This window comes from Strongylocentrotus purpuratus, unplaced genomic scaffold (assembly GCF_000002235.5).
Source record: "Strongylocentrotus purpuratus isolate Spur 01 unplaced genomic scaffold, Spur_5.0 spur5_scaffold_10, whole genome shotgun sequence".
Lineage (NCBI taxonomy): Eukaryota > Metazoa > Echinodermata > Echinoidea > Camarodonta > Strongylocentrotidae > Strongylocentrotus > Strongylocentrotus purpuratus.
Window position 1 is genome coordinate 12,357,066 of NW_022145595.1, and position 14,966 is coordinate 12,372,031.

At 36.3% G+C, this 14,966-nt stretch overlaps 1 protein-coding gene across 2 annotated transcripts; it reads left to right on the plus strand.

Moving 5' to 3' along the window:
• The first annotated feature begins 1,988 nt into the window (after nt 1-1,988).
• Nucleotides 1,989-14,239, plus strand: LOC100891050 (delta(7)-sterol 5(6)-desaturase erg32). Of its 2 annotated transcripts, XM_030979526.1 has the most exons (7): nt 1,989-2,102; nt 2,485-2,608; nt 5,658-5,803; nt 11,683-11,893; nt 12,386-12,682; nt 13,186-13,306; nt 14,065-14,239. In XM_030979526.1, exons 2-7 carry the CDS (start codon nt 2,491-2,493, stop codon nt 14,222-14,224), a joined length of 1,053 nt encoding a protein of 350 aa, XP_030835386.1. In that variant the 5' UTR covers nt 1,989-2,102; nt 2,485-2,490; the 3' UTR covers nt 14,225-14,239. The 2 variants fall into 2 exon arrangements, with proteins under 2 accessions (XP_030835386.1, XP_030835387.1); XM_030979527.1 differs by lacking the exon at nt 13,186-13,306 and having other exon boundaries at nt 14,065-14,197.
• The last annotated feature ends 727 nt before the right edge of the window (nt 14,240-14,966 follow it).

Here is a 14,966-nt window from a genome sequence, read left to right on the forward strand (position 1 = left end):
TTTAAACTAAATGACGCACAAACTTAGATAATTATGAATATCAGTTTGTGCCGAGTGTAAAACTGCGTAATCATTGCTGAGGCGATTAGCCTATATAGACCTCAGTTGTAAAAACAACAACAATATTATATATTTGCGCATGTACACTAATAGTAAATGATATCTAAAAGTGTCATTTATTTGTCCATTTGATATAAATATTGTGTAAAGCAATATATTCCGAGCATGTTGGATCCTTTTGTGTAATAACTTATATCACTGCATCCTGCTTTTTTCGATGAATGTGTCTCCAAAAAGCAAAGTCAGCTTTAGAAACTTTTAGAATTATGTTTTTGAATGTAAAGAGCATAAATGTTTTTTTCGTTTCTGGTGACCTAATATTTACCTTAAAAGTATGTTCATTATACTTTATATATTTTTTGCAAATTCGAAATCGAAGACTAGATATGTTATATTGTTATGAAACGGTCATGTAACGTGATTTTTATTTTATAAGATATTGTATAACGTGTTTGTCCTGTTTATATGATGGCAGTCAAAGTCGTTTTCAGTCTTGAAAGCAGAGACAATAAACTTGAATCTTAGATCAAGATATCTATACCTTGTGGTCTTTACTATGGAGCGGCTATCAGATACACTACTGTACAGGCGCGTACGCAGGATTTTTTCAAGGGGGGGGTTTTAACATTTATAAATCGGTCCGAAAATTTCGCAACGACTCAGCCAGCCGCTGAATAAGCGGGGGGGGGGGGGGGGGGGGGGGGGGGTAAGAGGACACTTTTTTTTTTTTTTTGGTCTCGAAATTTGGAAATTTGACATTTTGCTCCGTTGGGGGGGGGTAAGGTCACCTTTTTTTTTTTTTTTTTTTAATAATTAAAAAAAAAAAAAAAAAAAAAAAAAAAAAAAAAATCCAAAAGGGGGGGGGGGGGGGTTTTAGGTTTTTTTTAGGGGGGTTTACACACAAAAAATTTCCAAAGGGGGGGGTTTAACCCCCCAAACCCCCCCCCTGCGTACGCGCCTGCTACTGTACAGTACATGTACATTCATTATTACATAATTTTGCACAAAAGCACCAAACTTTGCCAATAGATGTATATTCTGTCCCCAACATTTTGTTGACGGACCTGACTATCCTCTCTTCTCCATTCCTTCTTATCCTCCCGATCTCTTCCCATCCCCTTAGGCTTATTCCTCTCTCTCTCTTGCCTTCCCTCATTCTCCTCTGACTCCTCTCTCTCTCTCCCCCCTCTCTCTCTCTCTCTTTTCAATGCCTTTCACGAGTATCAGGACAGTTATCACCTGCACAATAACCCCGGAAAATGATCCCCCCCCTCCCTGGAAAATTACCCTGATACAATTAACCCCGCCCCCCGGTCATTAAAGGGGAAGTCCACCCTGATATTAAGTTGGTTTGATTAAACAAAAAATCGGGTAATTTTTAGGGGGGGGGGGGTAATTGTCCTAGGGGGTAATTTTCCGGGGGTTCCGGGGGTAAGCGAACACTTTTTTTTTTTTTTTGGTCTCGAAATTTGAAAATTTGACATTTTGCCCCGTTGGGGGGGGGGGGGGGGGGGGGGGTAAGGTCACCTTTCTTAGGTCAGCCATGGAGAATTTTTTTTTTTTTTAAATTTTAAAAAAAAAATAATAATAATAAAAAAAAAAAAATCCAAAGGGGGGGGGGGGGGTTTTAGGGATTTTTTAGGGGGGTTTACACACATAAAAATACCAAAGGGGGGGGGGGTTTAACCCCCCAAACACCCCCCCCCCCCCCCCTGCGTACGCGCCTGATCAGAGCGATCTATACACAGAGCTTGGCCAACCGGGTTCGAGTTGGACACAATATGGCGACTACTGCTTTGTTGGGCAAGCACAAAACAAAAGAATATACGCCATGTTGTGACCCATTGGAACCAAGTTGGCCAAACTCTGTGTATAGATGGCTCTGGTCCCAATTTAATGATCACGCCATCTTCGGCTGGCAGCAAGTAAGTAGGTAGAGGTCAGTGCATATATTGCGTTGGTGAGGTGGAGATCATAATTAAATAGGTCAGATTCTGGACTATTTCTGTTGAGACGCACCCTACCACTTGATTTTCGAAGGGGTGAGTGTGTTATAGTTTTGTCTAGCTTTTTAATTTAGGTGGTCTATAAACGGAGCATTGGGTGGGTAGTGGGTCTGCCAGCATTTAAAGCTGGTTACGTCTCTGTTATTATCTTTCAACACAAAGTATGATGTTAATGTAGTTTTGTTTTGTTTGATTGAAATGGACGCTTGAATTTAATTTTGCACTATACAAAAAAAAGACTTTATTATTATTATTATGTCTAGACGGCATGCATTCTATTCATGAATAACTCATAAGTCATACCCAAATGGGGGAAACGTTTTCTTGGATTTGTCTCATATGAGAAGTTGAAGTTACTACCTCCACGAATATCACCAGTCTATTAATATATATTGTTTACTTGTTTTTTGGTTACTAGAGAAGCATGATGGCTAAACAGGGTAGAATCGGCAAATTAGGCTCGCTACTGACCAGAATCAGAAGAGCTATACTTGCAGGACTGGGTACTCTTCTTACAGCACTACTAGCTACTGGATTAAGAGGTACAATTTTTATATTTAAGTATTAATTTTATCATTTAAGGTGTAACCATTCACGAAGGGGCATGGGGGGGGGGGGTGGAGTTGTGGAGGGAGCTGCTGACCTATATTGCCCGAATATCAATTTTCCGTTTCTATTTTTTTACACGATTTTCATGAGAGGAGAGGCGATGGCTTAATGGTAGAGCAGTGGAATAAGACAGGCTTTTGAAAATCTATTAACACTTAAATTCTGGAATGGTATATAAAGCAAATTCATTGCTTCGTGACGATTTACATTTAATTCACCTTAAAAGTAATTCAATTGTAATAATATAATTGGGAGAATTAAGAAATCGATTAGATCAGTTTTCCCTAAATGTTATCATTAATAATGGTCTGTTTTTACTCAAACTTTCAGATTATCTTTAATTGTACATTTAGCATTGAAGTCGCTACCTTAGCACTATTTTCTCTCATCTGAACAATGTTACCAAGTCCCTTTAATGAACATAAAGACGTTCAGGCATTATTCAGATTGGCGCGTTTTAGGAGTTTAATTTGCATACTAGTTTGGCCGCCTATTGGGTACTGTTAAAAGTCGCTTCACCCCAATAGGCCATTTTCGTAATGTAACCAAATGTAATGCATAAGTGTTTGTGAAGTGCCTCAATACAAATTATTTTGTTCACCTGTTAGGAATAATAGTTAGTCAGAATGCAACTGCATATATTAAGTGTTGCTAGGTAGGTCAAGCTATGTTTGTCCGACCTGGCAACAACTTATGTATGCAGTTCGGATGCTGTCTATTGAAATACTATTATTCGTATCAGGTGAATGAAATAATTTGTATTGAGGCACTTCACAAAGACTTATGCATTAAATTTGGTTACGTTACGAAAACGGCCTATTAAGTTTGAATACGATGCTATAAAGTCTAACTATATAGGTCAGCATAATTCTACTCCCGTTTCTCACATCTATTCATCTGTCCGTCTTTTTTTGTTTTGTCTGTGTTTCAGTCCAGTTGCTCGTAGTTTTTTCCCTGTTTCTCTTGTTTAAAGCCATTATTAAGTATTCAGTAGATTTCATTATACTTATTTATGTTTATATTTTCTCAGTTGTTTAGTTAGTTAAGTTTGTCAGCATTTAAATGTATGCATTATTCTTATCTGACGAGTTTGTTCTTTTAGGACATACTCATAAGCTACTCATGAGGGACCTTAAATCCACAAGCCTTGCTTTCAACCAAGGTCACCTCATCTTTCTATTGTAACGCCATATTATGTTAAACTTGTTATATTCATGTCATATTTGTAAAGTGTGTTATGAAAGAAAGATAAATAAAACTTGAACTTGAAACTTGAACGTTCAGAAATGATGAATCGTACGAAAGGTATGTGTCACGGAATAACTCACCTAACTCTTTATTGTGACGTACCACGTAGACTTAACTGTGCAGAAACGATTTTATGAATGGTCTGTCAATGCATGCTTAGGCTCTTTAACAAAAGGCGTCAAATTTGGTTGGCCAAGGTTATTACACTGAGCGGGTGCAAAATAGCTTTGAATATGATCAATGCACTTTTGGATTTTGTTTTATAAGGAGGTCAAACTTAAACTAGGCAAAGTATGACGTATGACAATAGTGGGAGGGAAATGAATGCAATTTACTGAGAAATTAAAACTATTACCCGGTAAGTGGACACAGAAGCATGAACGTAAAGAAATTCAGGCATTGTTCAGATTGGCGCGTTTTAGGAGTTTGATTTGCATACTAGTTTGGCCGCCATTTTGGGTTCTGTGAAATATCACCAAACTCCAATTAAGTTTGAATAAGATGCTATCAAGTCTAACGTTCAGAAATGATGAATCGTATAGAAGACACGTGGTACGGAATAGATCATTTAACTCTTTGTTGTGACATGACAAGTAGAATTATTTGTGCAGAAGCAATGTTATGTATACTAATAATAATACTCAGTTTTTATATAGCGCTTATTACAACAATCACTAAGTGCTTCCAAACTTGAAGATTATTACCCCGGCTTTATAGATGTGCTGCCATTACGGCGCTCTAACATTTCAAAGAATTGATTCCTGCCAGGTACCCATTTACATCACCTGGGTTGAGTGTGGCAAATGTACATCAATGTCTTGCCAAAGGACATTAGTGCCGCAGCGGGTCTCAAACCGCGGACCTTGTGATCGACAGTCCGGCGACTTAACCACTCGACCACGTCATCTCTACATGAATGGTCAATGCATGGTTAGGCTTTTTGAGAGAAGAAATCAAACGTAATAAAGCAAGTTTACTATCACTGAGCGAGTTGTTTTTCCTCTCTCTCTCATCTCGTAGACGAAATTTCAAAAAGAAATCATATTATTTACAATAATAGATGTATCCGCATATAGGGGCATATTTATTTCCATGAAGACTTATTCCTGACAAATATTTTTAAAATACATCATATTGTCGAGAAGAAAGTGAATGAAAATCTATCACAGAATTTCAAAAATGGATTTAAACAACATTGAAATAAATATAATACAGACGAAGGCATTCCATTCTCATGGAAAACTCTTTTGAATAAATATGAACATCCTTGTACGGATACCGAATTAAGTTTAGAATTCATATTTAACGGAAAACCCCACTCTTTGCAAGGCATAAAATCAAAAAATATCTGTAGTACATTGTTAAAGATGAGAACGGAAAAATCTTAAGCTACATGCAACTTGGAACGTACATATAATATGGTCAAAAATGACACGAGAACAATTTTCTTAAGACCCCGAAAATCCACTTAGGACAGAAAGCTGAGGGAATTTCAATATAAAATGTCATATGATTTAATCAAAAATACTCTAGACTCGTTGCGAGTTGAAAATATATCATTAACTTAAATTTAATCATACTTAGAAAATGAGTAAGGCATATGATTTTTCATCCATAAAACAGCAACGCAACACCCCCCTGAAACAAAACAAAAAGAGACGCAACAAGCAAAAACAAAATTATGCCTGTTTGAATACATTAGTAACCCTGTTCTTTGTAACATATACTGTTTAGGAGACTGGTTACTTATGTACGTCCAGATCAAGAGACTCTGGCAGGAGGATACGACATGGAGGACGATCCCCTCTCAACATACTTCATTCGACATCGACAACGTGACCAATCATGAGTTCGTAGGCTTTGGCGGATATTACATGAAGGTTTGTGATCCTGCATCATTGTTTCTGAAAGATAAAGTTGAGTTTTAATTAAATTTGTCCCGGTTATGTCTAATTATAAACAAAATGCTAGTATATGATAAAGATCGAGTGTGCTGCTCCCGCAAAGTTATCTTTCATAACTTATTCAACATTTCAGTAGCTTACAGGGACGTTCGATGGGGAGGGAATCAATAGAATAGAAAGTAGCATTACGCATCTGTTTTATTTTATTTGTTTATGCCTTCGACCGCCAAAAGTGGCATATAGCTCCGTTTAGTCTCATTTGACAACGCCCCCTATCGTCAGAGTCCAGCAGCCTATAAACATGTTAGCCTATGGACTTTTACCCCCCCCCCCCCAAAAAAAAAAAAAAAAAAAAAAAAAATCGAAAAGCACATCCAACCCGACGTACGTTATCACTAGCTCTTTCATTGGAACCCTCATGTCCCATTGACTTTTGAAAGTTTACCCACCGTAATTTGGGCAAAATAGGTCGCCAGCTCGCCATTGTCTATATAATACATGTGCAACAAGTCGCACTTTGGACGCAATTTTCCACTCGATTGTAAAATTATAAATCAAGCACACGAAGGATAACAAGCATGAACTAGATTTGTAATACTTGTTTGGAACAAGTATAGGTGGGCTGATCCAACTAAAATTTAAGACAAAATAAAGGGTACATTTGAGATAGCTTATTGTCTCAGCTACAACATACTCGAAGTTCAGCGTAAACGAAGCTAAAACGACGGAGATATTGCTCGCGAAAGACGGGAATGTAGAATCCATTTTTTGAGAAAATATCATGTCCCATAGAGAATACACGCAACATGTGCAAAATTGACGTGCCTCCTTTAATCGCAAAAATACGCCATGACCCCTTTGTCAAAATGAAAAATTATGGGATTGCATTTGTTGAAAATTGTGTCAGCTAGAACATATCAAAATTTGGAAAAAAAATCGATCAATATTTACAGAGATACAATCAATTTTTCCAAAAATATGCTGACGTCATAATATGCAAATTGAAATTTTGAGTTCGGAGGCCATTATGATGACGTCATGAGTTAATTGAGGGTCAAATGAGACATGAAATCATATCTCCGACTCATACTTTATCAAGATATGAAAACAAATTAAGGTCATCTTGCATCCTAAAGAGCTACAATGGATTTTGTATAGGCATGTTTTTGCCCATATATGCTATGTATTACAAGAGCTCGCACGCACGGAAATTCTTGTTAAACGGTCGATCATTCCGTTATTAATAGTCATAAAGAGACATACATGGTATCAGTTTGTTTGTAAAAATGTGCCAAATATTATGAAAGAAAAAAATATGGCGATTCTATGTTGTGTAATAGTTTTACGCGCGAAAACGCGCGCGCATGGGCGTGTGCGCGATTTTTTTATAAAATGCTTAGAATGGCCTAAAACGTATGCAAAATGATTTTGAGACGACTTATAGCATTTTAAAATTTTGCGCGCGCATTGACACGCGGGCGCGCGCGTTCTCTGACCTGAAATTGACCGGACGGATATCGACCTTGATCATGATAAATATGAATGGGAAATACCTTTTGGTTATGAAGATATGATCAAGAGTTGTTTTTCCGAAATTTTTACAAAATGGCGCCTTGATGACGTCATCAGTGAAGGTCAATGTTGAAAAAGTTGTTGTGCTTTGTACATATGCCTATACATATGTGTGCCAATTTGAAGGCATTTGATTGAGCCATTTTCAAGTCATCGTGCTTACAAAAAAGTGGTTAGAAATAAGAAAGAAAAAAAATAAATAAAGGCAATTCAAACGAAATTATAAAGTGGTCTGTACAATATACAGCCCACCTGATAAATAATAAATAAATAACTAAAGGCAATTCTAACGAAATTATAAGGTGGTATGTACGTTATACAGCCCACCTGATTATAAGGTGGTTTGTACGATATACAGCCCACCTGTGATAAATAAATAAAGGCAATTCTAACGAAATTATAAGGTGGTCTGTACGATATACAGCCCACCTGATAAATAAATAAAGGCAATTTTAACAAAATTATGAGGTGGTCTGTATTAGATACAGCCCACCTGATAAATAAATAAAGGCAATTCTAACGAAATTATAAGGTGGTCTGTACGATATACAGCCCACCTGATAAATAAATAAAGGCAATTCTAACGAAATTATAAGGTATCTGTACGATATACAGTATAATAAAGGCGATTTTAACAAAATTATAAGGTTATCTGTATTAGATACAGCCCACCTGATAATAAAGGCAATTCTAACGAAATTATAAGGTGGTCTGTACGATATACCGTGTGTCTCAAAAAAAACGTAACACTTTTGAAATGGTTGCCAAATTGAGCATATATAATTTTATGAAAAAATGTTGATATGTATGGAAAGCTAAAGGACCAACCTTTCATATGATATGAAAAAATTAAAAAAAAAATCATGCTTCGATGGACAGTGTTCACTTAAGTTAGAGGTATGAAAATGGGCCTGCGCAGGATTTTTCCTTCCAATTTTGGACAGGTAAATTACTTGTAACTTACAAAATAAGGTCGATATGAGATATTCATGATCGATGGATCAAAAGGATATTTTGAATCAAATGTGTAATACCATGTTTTTGCCTCTTTGTTTTAGTATTAAACAGTGATTTTGGATAAAGAGGATTATGTAACAGTTTCTGGCTACTCAGTGTTCAGGCCAATGAAGAATAACAATGCAATGTCATACGGTATTCCATGGACAGGTGATAACAAGTTCAAATGTGGGGAAAGAGAAGGGGTCTGGTATTTTCAATGCATAATGAATGATGTACTTAGCTATTACATGTTTGGGTCATTCATAAAACCTGAATAAAATGTGATTGATGATCCACCAAACTTACGGAAGAAAACTGATAAAGAAAAGGCAAGGGGTAGGTGATGGGATGGGAAAAGGTTGTGGGGGGGGAGGAGAGTGGGTTGCATAATGTCAATTATGATTTTGAATACGGTATTTCAATTTAACATTTTCCCATTCTTCCTTAATCCCGTTCACATCTACCAGATCAATGATACAATGAGATGGGAGTGGGTGGAAGTGTGTGTGTGTGTGTGTGTGGGGGGGGGGGGTGGGCGGTGGTGTTTCGGGATTGATAAATAACACTGAAAAAGGAATGGTATTCGAGGTATTCAAAATATCCTTTTGATTCAAAATATCCTTTTGATCCATCGATCATGAATATCTCATATCGACCTTATTTTGTAAGTTACAAGTAATTTACCTGTCCAAAATTGGAAGGAAAAATCCTGCGCAGGCCCATTTTCATACCTCTAACTTAAGTGAACACTGTCCATCGAAGCATGATTTTTTTTTAATTTTTTCATATCATATGAAAGGTTGGTCCTTTAGCTTTCCATACATATCAACATTTTTTCATAAAATTATATATGCTCAATTTGGCAACCATTTCAAAAGTGTTACGTTTTTTTGAGACACACGGTACAGCCCACCTGATAATAAATAAATAAATAAATAAAGGCAATTCTAACGAAATTATAAGGTCGTCTGTACGATATACAGCCCACCTGATAATTAAAAAAATAACATTAGTAACACCACCAACTATAATAATAATTGTTGTCATTATTATTGTGATACTGCTTCTAATACTACTCCTACTTCATGTACTAGGAAGGAGGGGAAGAGGAAGAATCTTATTGTTTATTTTCTGTATTATCGAGGCATACAAATGCACACGGAGGTAAGGGAGAGAAAAGTAAGGCGATCAAGAGGGAGAGAGAGGTTTAGTTCTGTTTAATTTATTTGACCCAGTACTGATGATCATAATTTTATCTACCATGTGATTGCCATGTGTACGCCACACCGAATAGCACTAGCTCACATTTTTTCATTGTTGTCAAGAACTTATTGGCATGCAGCCAGTAGATATTCATCATATGTTTGATCTTGTATTGAAAAAAAGATCAAACACATCATCATAATCTACAGAGTGCAACCAAAAATTTCTTAACAACAATTGAAATTTCTTTCAGGAAGCCTAATACTAAAAGCTGTTTTTAATTCAAAGAGCATCGTAGAGACGATGAACAAATAAGAATAATAATACATTCACTTCTTTTTTCCCCGCCAAATAATCCGAACAAAAGATGCAACCGAGGGTAATCAAATGTTAAACGAATTTATCATGAGTCCTTGAAAAATTAATTAATACTGCTTGTCAAATATTATTGAAGAACAACAAAGGCGAACGCGATTGTCGCTGCAATTCAGAATTCATTGCTTGCATTGCTTTTCTCTCAAAATTACCGTGAGATATCAAGCTACATAGAACTATGATCGACAAAAAAGATATTGTCTTGAAAACAGTCAGAAACATTAGAACGTGAATGAATAAAACATAATGCAAATGAATAAGACTAGAATGAATCGGACACAAGTTCATTTTTACCATTTAAATCATCCATTACCAAATACCTAAGCAAAATTCGAACCAGATGCATTTAATGGTAAGCTTAAAGAAAATGATTCATGACAATTGTCAATCGTCATGAGTTTATCGTCTAGACGTATTGCAAAAGATAATCAGAATAATAATGATCAGAATGATACCTCTACTATAAGGTCTACTTCTACATGTACTATACTGCACTACTGCCATTGTAGATTATGCTAATAATACAGATGATAATAATGATATGAAAACAATTATAATAATACTATACTTATACTAATCGTCATCAAAATCATCATGTTCATATTCATCATAATGATAACAATAATAATGATTATAATAATTACAATAATAATTTATATTAACGATAATAATCATGATAAGGATAATAATCACAATAACAAACATATTAATTACAAAAATAACATTAGTAACACCACCAACCATAATAATAATTGTTGTCATTATTATTGTGATACTGCTTCTAGTTCTACTCCTACTACATGTACTAGAAAGAAGGAGGGGAAGAGGAAGAATATTATTGTTTATTTTCTGTATTATCGAGGCATACAAATGTACAGGGAGGTAAGAGAGGGAAAATGAGGCGAAGAAGAGGGAGAGAGAGAGGGAGAGAGAACGAGAGGGGGTAGCCTATGGCCCGGGTTCAAATTCAGTTCTCTTTAATTAATTTGACCTAGTACTGATGATCATAATTTTATCTACCATGTCATTGCCATGTGTACGCCACACCGAATAGCACTAGCTCACATTTTTTCATTGTTGTCAAGAACTTATTGGCATGCAGCCAGTAGATTTTCATCATATGTTTGATCTTGTATTGAAAAAAAGATCAAACACATCATCATAATCTACAGAGTGCAACCAAAAATTTCTTAACAACAATTAAAAAAAAATTCAGGAAGCCTAACATTAAAAGCTGTTTTTGATTCAAAGAGCATCGTAGAGACGATGAACAAATAAGAATAATAATACATTCACTTCTTTTTCCCCCGCCAAATAATCCGAACAAAAGATGCAACCGAGGGTAATCAAATGTTAAACGAATTTATCATGAGTCCTTGAAAAATTAATTAATACTGCTTGTCAAATATTATTGAAGAACAACAAAGGCGAACGCGATTGTCGCTGCAATTCAGAATTCATTGCTTGCATTGCTTTTCTCTCAAAATTACCGTGAGATATCAAGCTACATAGAACTATGATCGACAAAAAAGATATTGTCTTGAAAACAGTCAGAAACATTAGAACGTGAATGAATAAAACATAATGCAAATGAATAAGACTAGAATGAATCGAACACAAGTTCATTTTTACCATTTAAATCATCCATTACCAAATACCTTAGCAAAATTCTCATAATCGTTGCCCGTTTATTTCATATTTGACAGGATGTAGGATTTTATGTTCTTCAATCTTTCACTGGAGCTTTTCTCATCTTCTATGGAGTCGGTGGCTACTTGAAATGGTACTATTACATCCAACGCCGTGAGAGGGCAGCAGACTGGAAATGTCAACCGGATCGGTTCTTACAACCCGAGGATGACCGGTTAGAATTTTGGTTGGGATCGCTCAACATAGCAATCGGTTCACTTTCATTTGGTAAGGATTGGATTGAGAGGCATAACATAAAATAGTCACGAATATGTTTTTAGACAAAACCACAAAGACATACATGTACTCTTAGGGGAAAAACAGACAAACAAATAAGGATATGAGTTGGTATTGGTCGGATAGTCAGTTCTCTGTATTCGCCTTTTAACCGACCGGACCCCGGTTCGAACCAAATCGCGTACATCGAACGATAACGTAAAAAAATTAGGTCTCCGATCCAAATAATTCAATTTGATTGATACTTTTAATGTAGAAAGGCGAATTGACGCACTGACACGCACCACACTCACACACACATCACACGCATAAACCGACAACCCTCACTACACACAAAACAAATTGCATTGACATGCCAATATGCAAAGACCTACTATAGGAATACTTACGAACTGGCCATCAGTTTTTGATCAAAATCAATTTACAATTCGCCTATACATGACTGCAATTATTATTTCCATCACATGTTTTGCTTGCTTCTAGGAATTTTAGTAACCTACATCATGAACGGAGGGGAGACCAAACTTTACTACAGCATCAAAGACTATGGGTGGGTCTACTTTCTACTCTCGATCCCTGGCTTATATGTGTACAACGAAGCTTCGTCCTATTACACCCATCGATTGATGCACCATCCTATCTTGTATCGTCGCTATCACAAGCTTCATCATCACTTCAAGGCTCCCACACCCTGGACAGCTGCTGCCTCGCATCCATATGAATTCATCATCTTCCAGTTCCTCCTCGAGATACCTATCTTTCTAGTCCCGTTACACGCAGGTAATCGACTCTATTGCGTGGTCATGACGTTACAGAATTAGCCAATCAGAAAGCACTATTTTGCGATCAACTGATGATACCTTGATCTGATTGGCTAATCATAATACGCAGCTGCACAAGGAGATGCGAACAAACGCGACTCTAAACTTAAATGCAACCTAACATTCAAACAACCAAACAGATCCTGAGTTCAGGTACTTTTGATTTCTGACGCTCCGTTTCATCGCAACTCATCTGTAGGAAGGCTAAGAATTTTAGCCAATCAGGGCACGCCTTTCAAAGAGTCAGTACCTTGATCTAACTTGGATAATGATGGAGAGTTTCAGTTGAATGGGGAGTGCATTCTGTCATTATGTTGGTTTGAAAAAAAGAAGGAAAATAAAAGAAACTTGCCAGTAAAGATATGAGAAAATCCTGAAAAGTAAAAAATACGTCATTTTAGTCATATCAAATCTTTAAAGATATGGTGTTACATTTGCTTTGCCTTTTTTCTCTCCATAAAGGTGTATTCCTGTGTTGTCTAATATACGGATACTATCACAGCATCATTTCGCACTCGGGCATTGACCTTCACTCGATGTTCCCATGGCAACCAAGTGTCATCTTCCATGACGATCATCACAAGTAATTACGATTATTTCTTTTTATAATGAATTTCCGTATAGTTCTCTTGCATAATGCTTAGCATTGATGGTAACTTTGCCATCAATATTAAAGACCGTGGCAATATCACTCAACAGCCAATCAAATCAAGATTTCCATGGAGGTTCCCTTTAATGGCAAAGTTACCATTAATGCTAAGTTTTAAGCAACGGGGCACAGGTATATATTTTACAGCTTACATAGGGGCAGAGCTGTTCCAGGATTCTGACCAAAAAAGTTAAGGGAGAGGGCACAATTACAAACACTCTGTGAGAAGCAAATGGGAGGCAAAATTTGCCCTTATCAGTCTGCTTAAGCCTACAAGGGGCATAAAAACACGTAATATACAATGTTTTGCTGCTGTATTTTTTTTTATAGTTCCACGATCTTTACCCATAGCCCAAAACCTTCAAATAATGTTAAAAATCTATTTCGTTCAATATTATTGTACTTATGTATATTATCTTTGAAATGTTAATGTTATTTATGTTAATAGTACTCTAAGATGCTTATATTTATGAAATGTTTAACGTGTATTCTGTTTTGTCCGCTATACGTTTCGTTTGCAAGGATCCTTGGAGTGCGAACCCTATAAACCTACCTTGGAATGACGTCGGAGCTTTCCGAATTAAATCGGAACTTTCCGAATCAAATGTCTTTAACGCGATGTGAGAATGTGTCAAATATATTTTCTTTCAATAGCTCTTGAAACTTTTTATACATCTCTTTTTTCTTTGCAGGTACTTCCATTGTAATTTTGGAGTCAATACGATGATATTTGACAGGCTTCATGGCACACTGCGTAAAAACAACAGATTCTACTCAGAAACAACATTCGGCGGGAAGGGCGCGCCCATACAAGAACCATCAGCAGCCAGAGTCACTGATAAATATTCGTAGCCTCACGCTTATCAACCCCACCATCCCACTTGACCAACACTTTCTCTGATACCCACAAAGTTAGAATAAGTATTTTTACTCTGTTCATTGAATGATTGTGACAAGATGATTTCCTCATCAGAGATAAAGTATACATTTTCTAAGAAGTCTATTGATCAATCTCTGGGACTCTTTAGATTTATCAATAAAGTTCTGAGAGAATAAATATTCTCACAATCACTTCATGAAAAGACCGCCTCTGCCCCCCACTTCCGGCGCCTATGTTCACGGTTAAAAGGTTCCTTTATGGTCAAAGGTCATAAAGGCTTGTCATAAATGTAAAATCACCTTCTTTCTCTCCACAAATTTCCTCTGTCTTTTCTACTCCATGTGACTCGTCTCTCTCTCTTACTCTCTCATTTGTTCTTTTCTCTGTTTTTTCTTCATGCTCCAATTCTGGGAGGGAAGGGGTAAACGTTCAGAGCATATTTATTTCATGCATTTTGTGCATTGTTTAATTGTCGAGATTCAATTTTTAATGTCAGTTTTTAAATTTACATGTCAGTTTGGTTATTGCTATTATTGTTATCATTATTATTATTGTTGTATTTTCTTTGTATCCTCGAATGTATATATTGTTTATGTTGCTTGTATGTGTATGTCACTCGCCAGTGGAGGACGATTTTGAGTATTTTTTAAAATCAGACAATAAATTATCTGGAATCTTGAATGTACAAGTATATATATATATATATATATATTT

Excerpts from the sequence above, each read along its gene's own strand:
- LOC100891050 (XM_030979526.1), top strand. The coding sequence starts at position 2,491 with ATGATGGCTAAACAGGGTAGAATCGGCAAATTAGGCTCGCTACTGACC. Across the intron at positions 2,609-5,657 it reads ACTAGCTACTGGATTAAGAG|GAGACTGGTTACTTATGTAC; the intron begins GTACAATTTTTA and ends TATACTGTTTAG. Across the intron at positions 5,804-11,682 it reads TTGGCGGATATTACATGAAG|GATGTAGGATTTTATGTTCT; the intron begins GTTTGTGATCCT and ends CATATTTGACAG.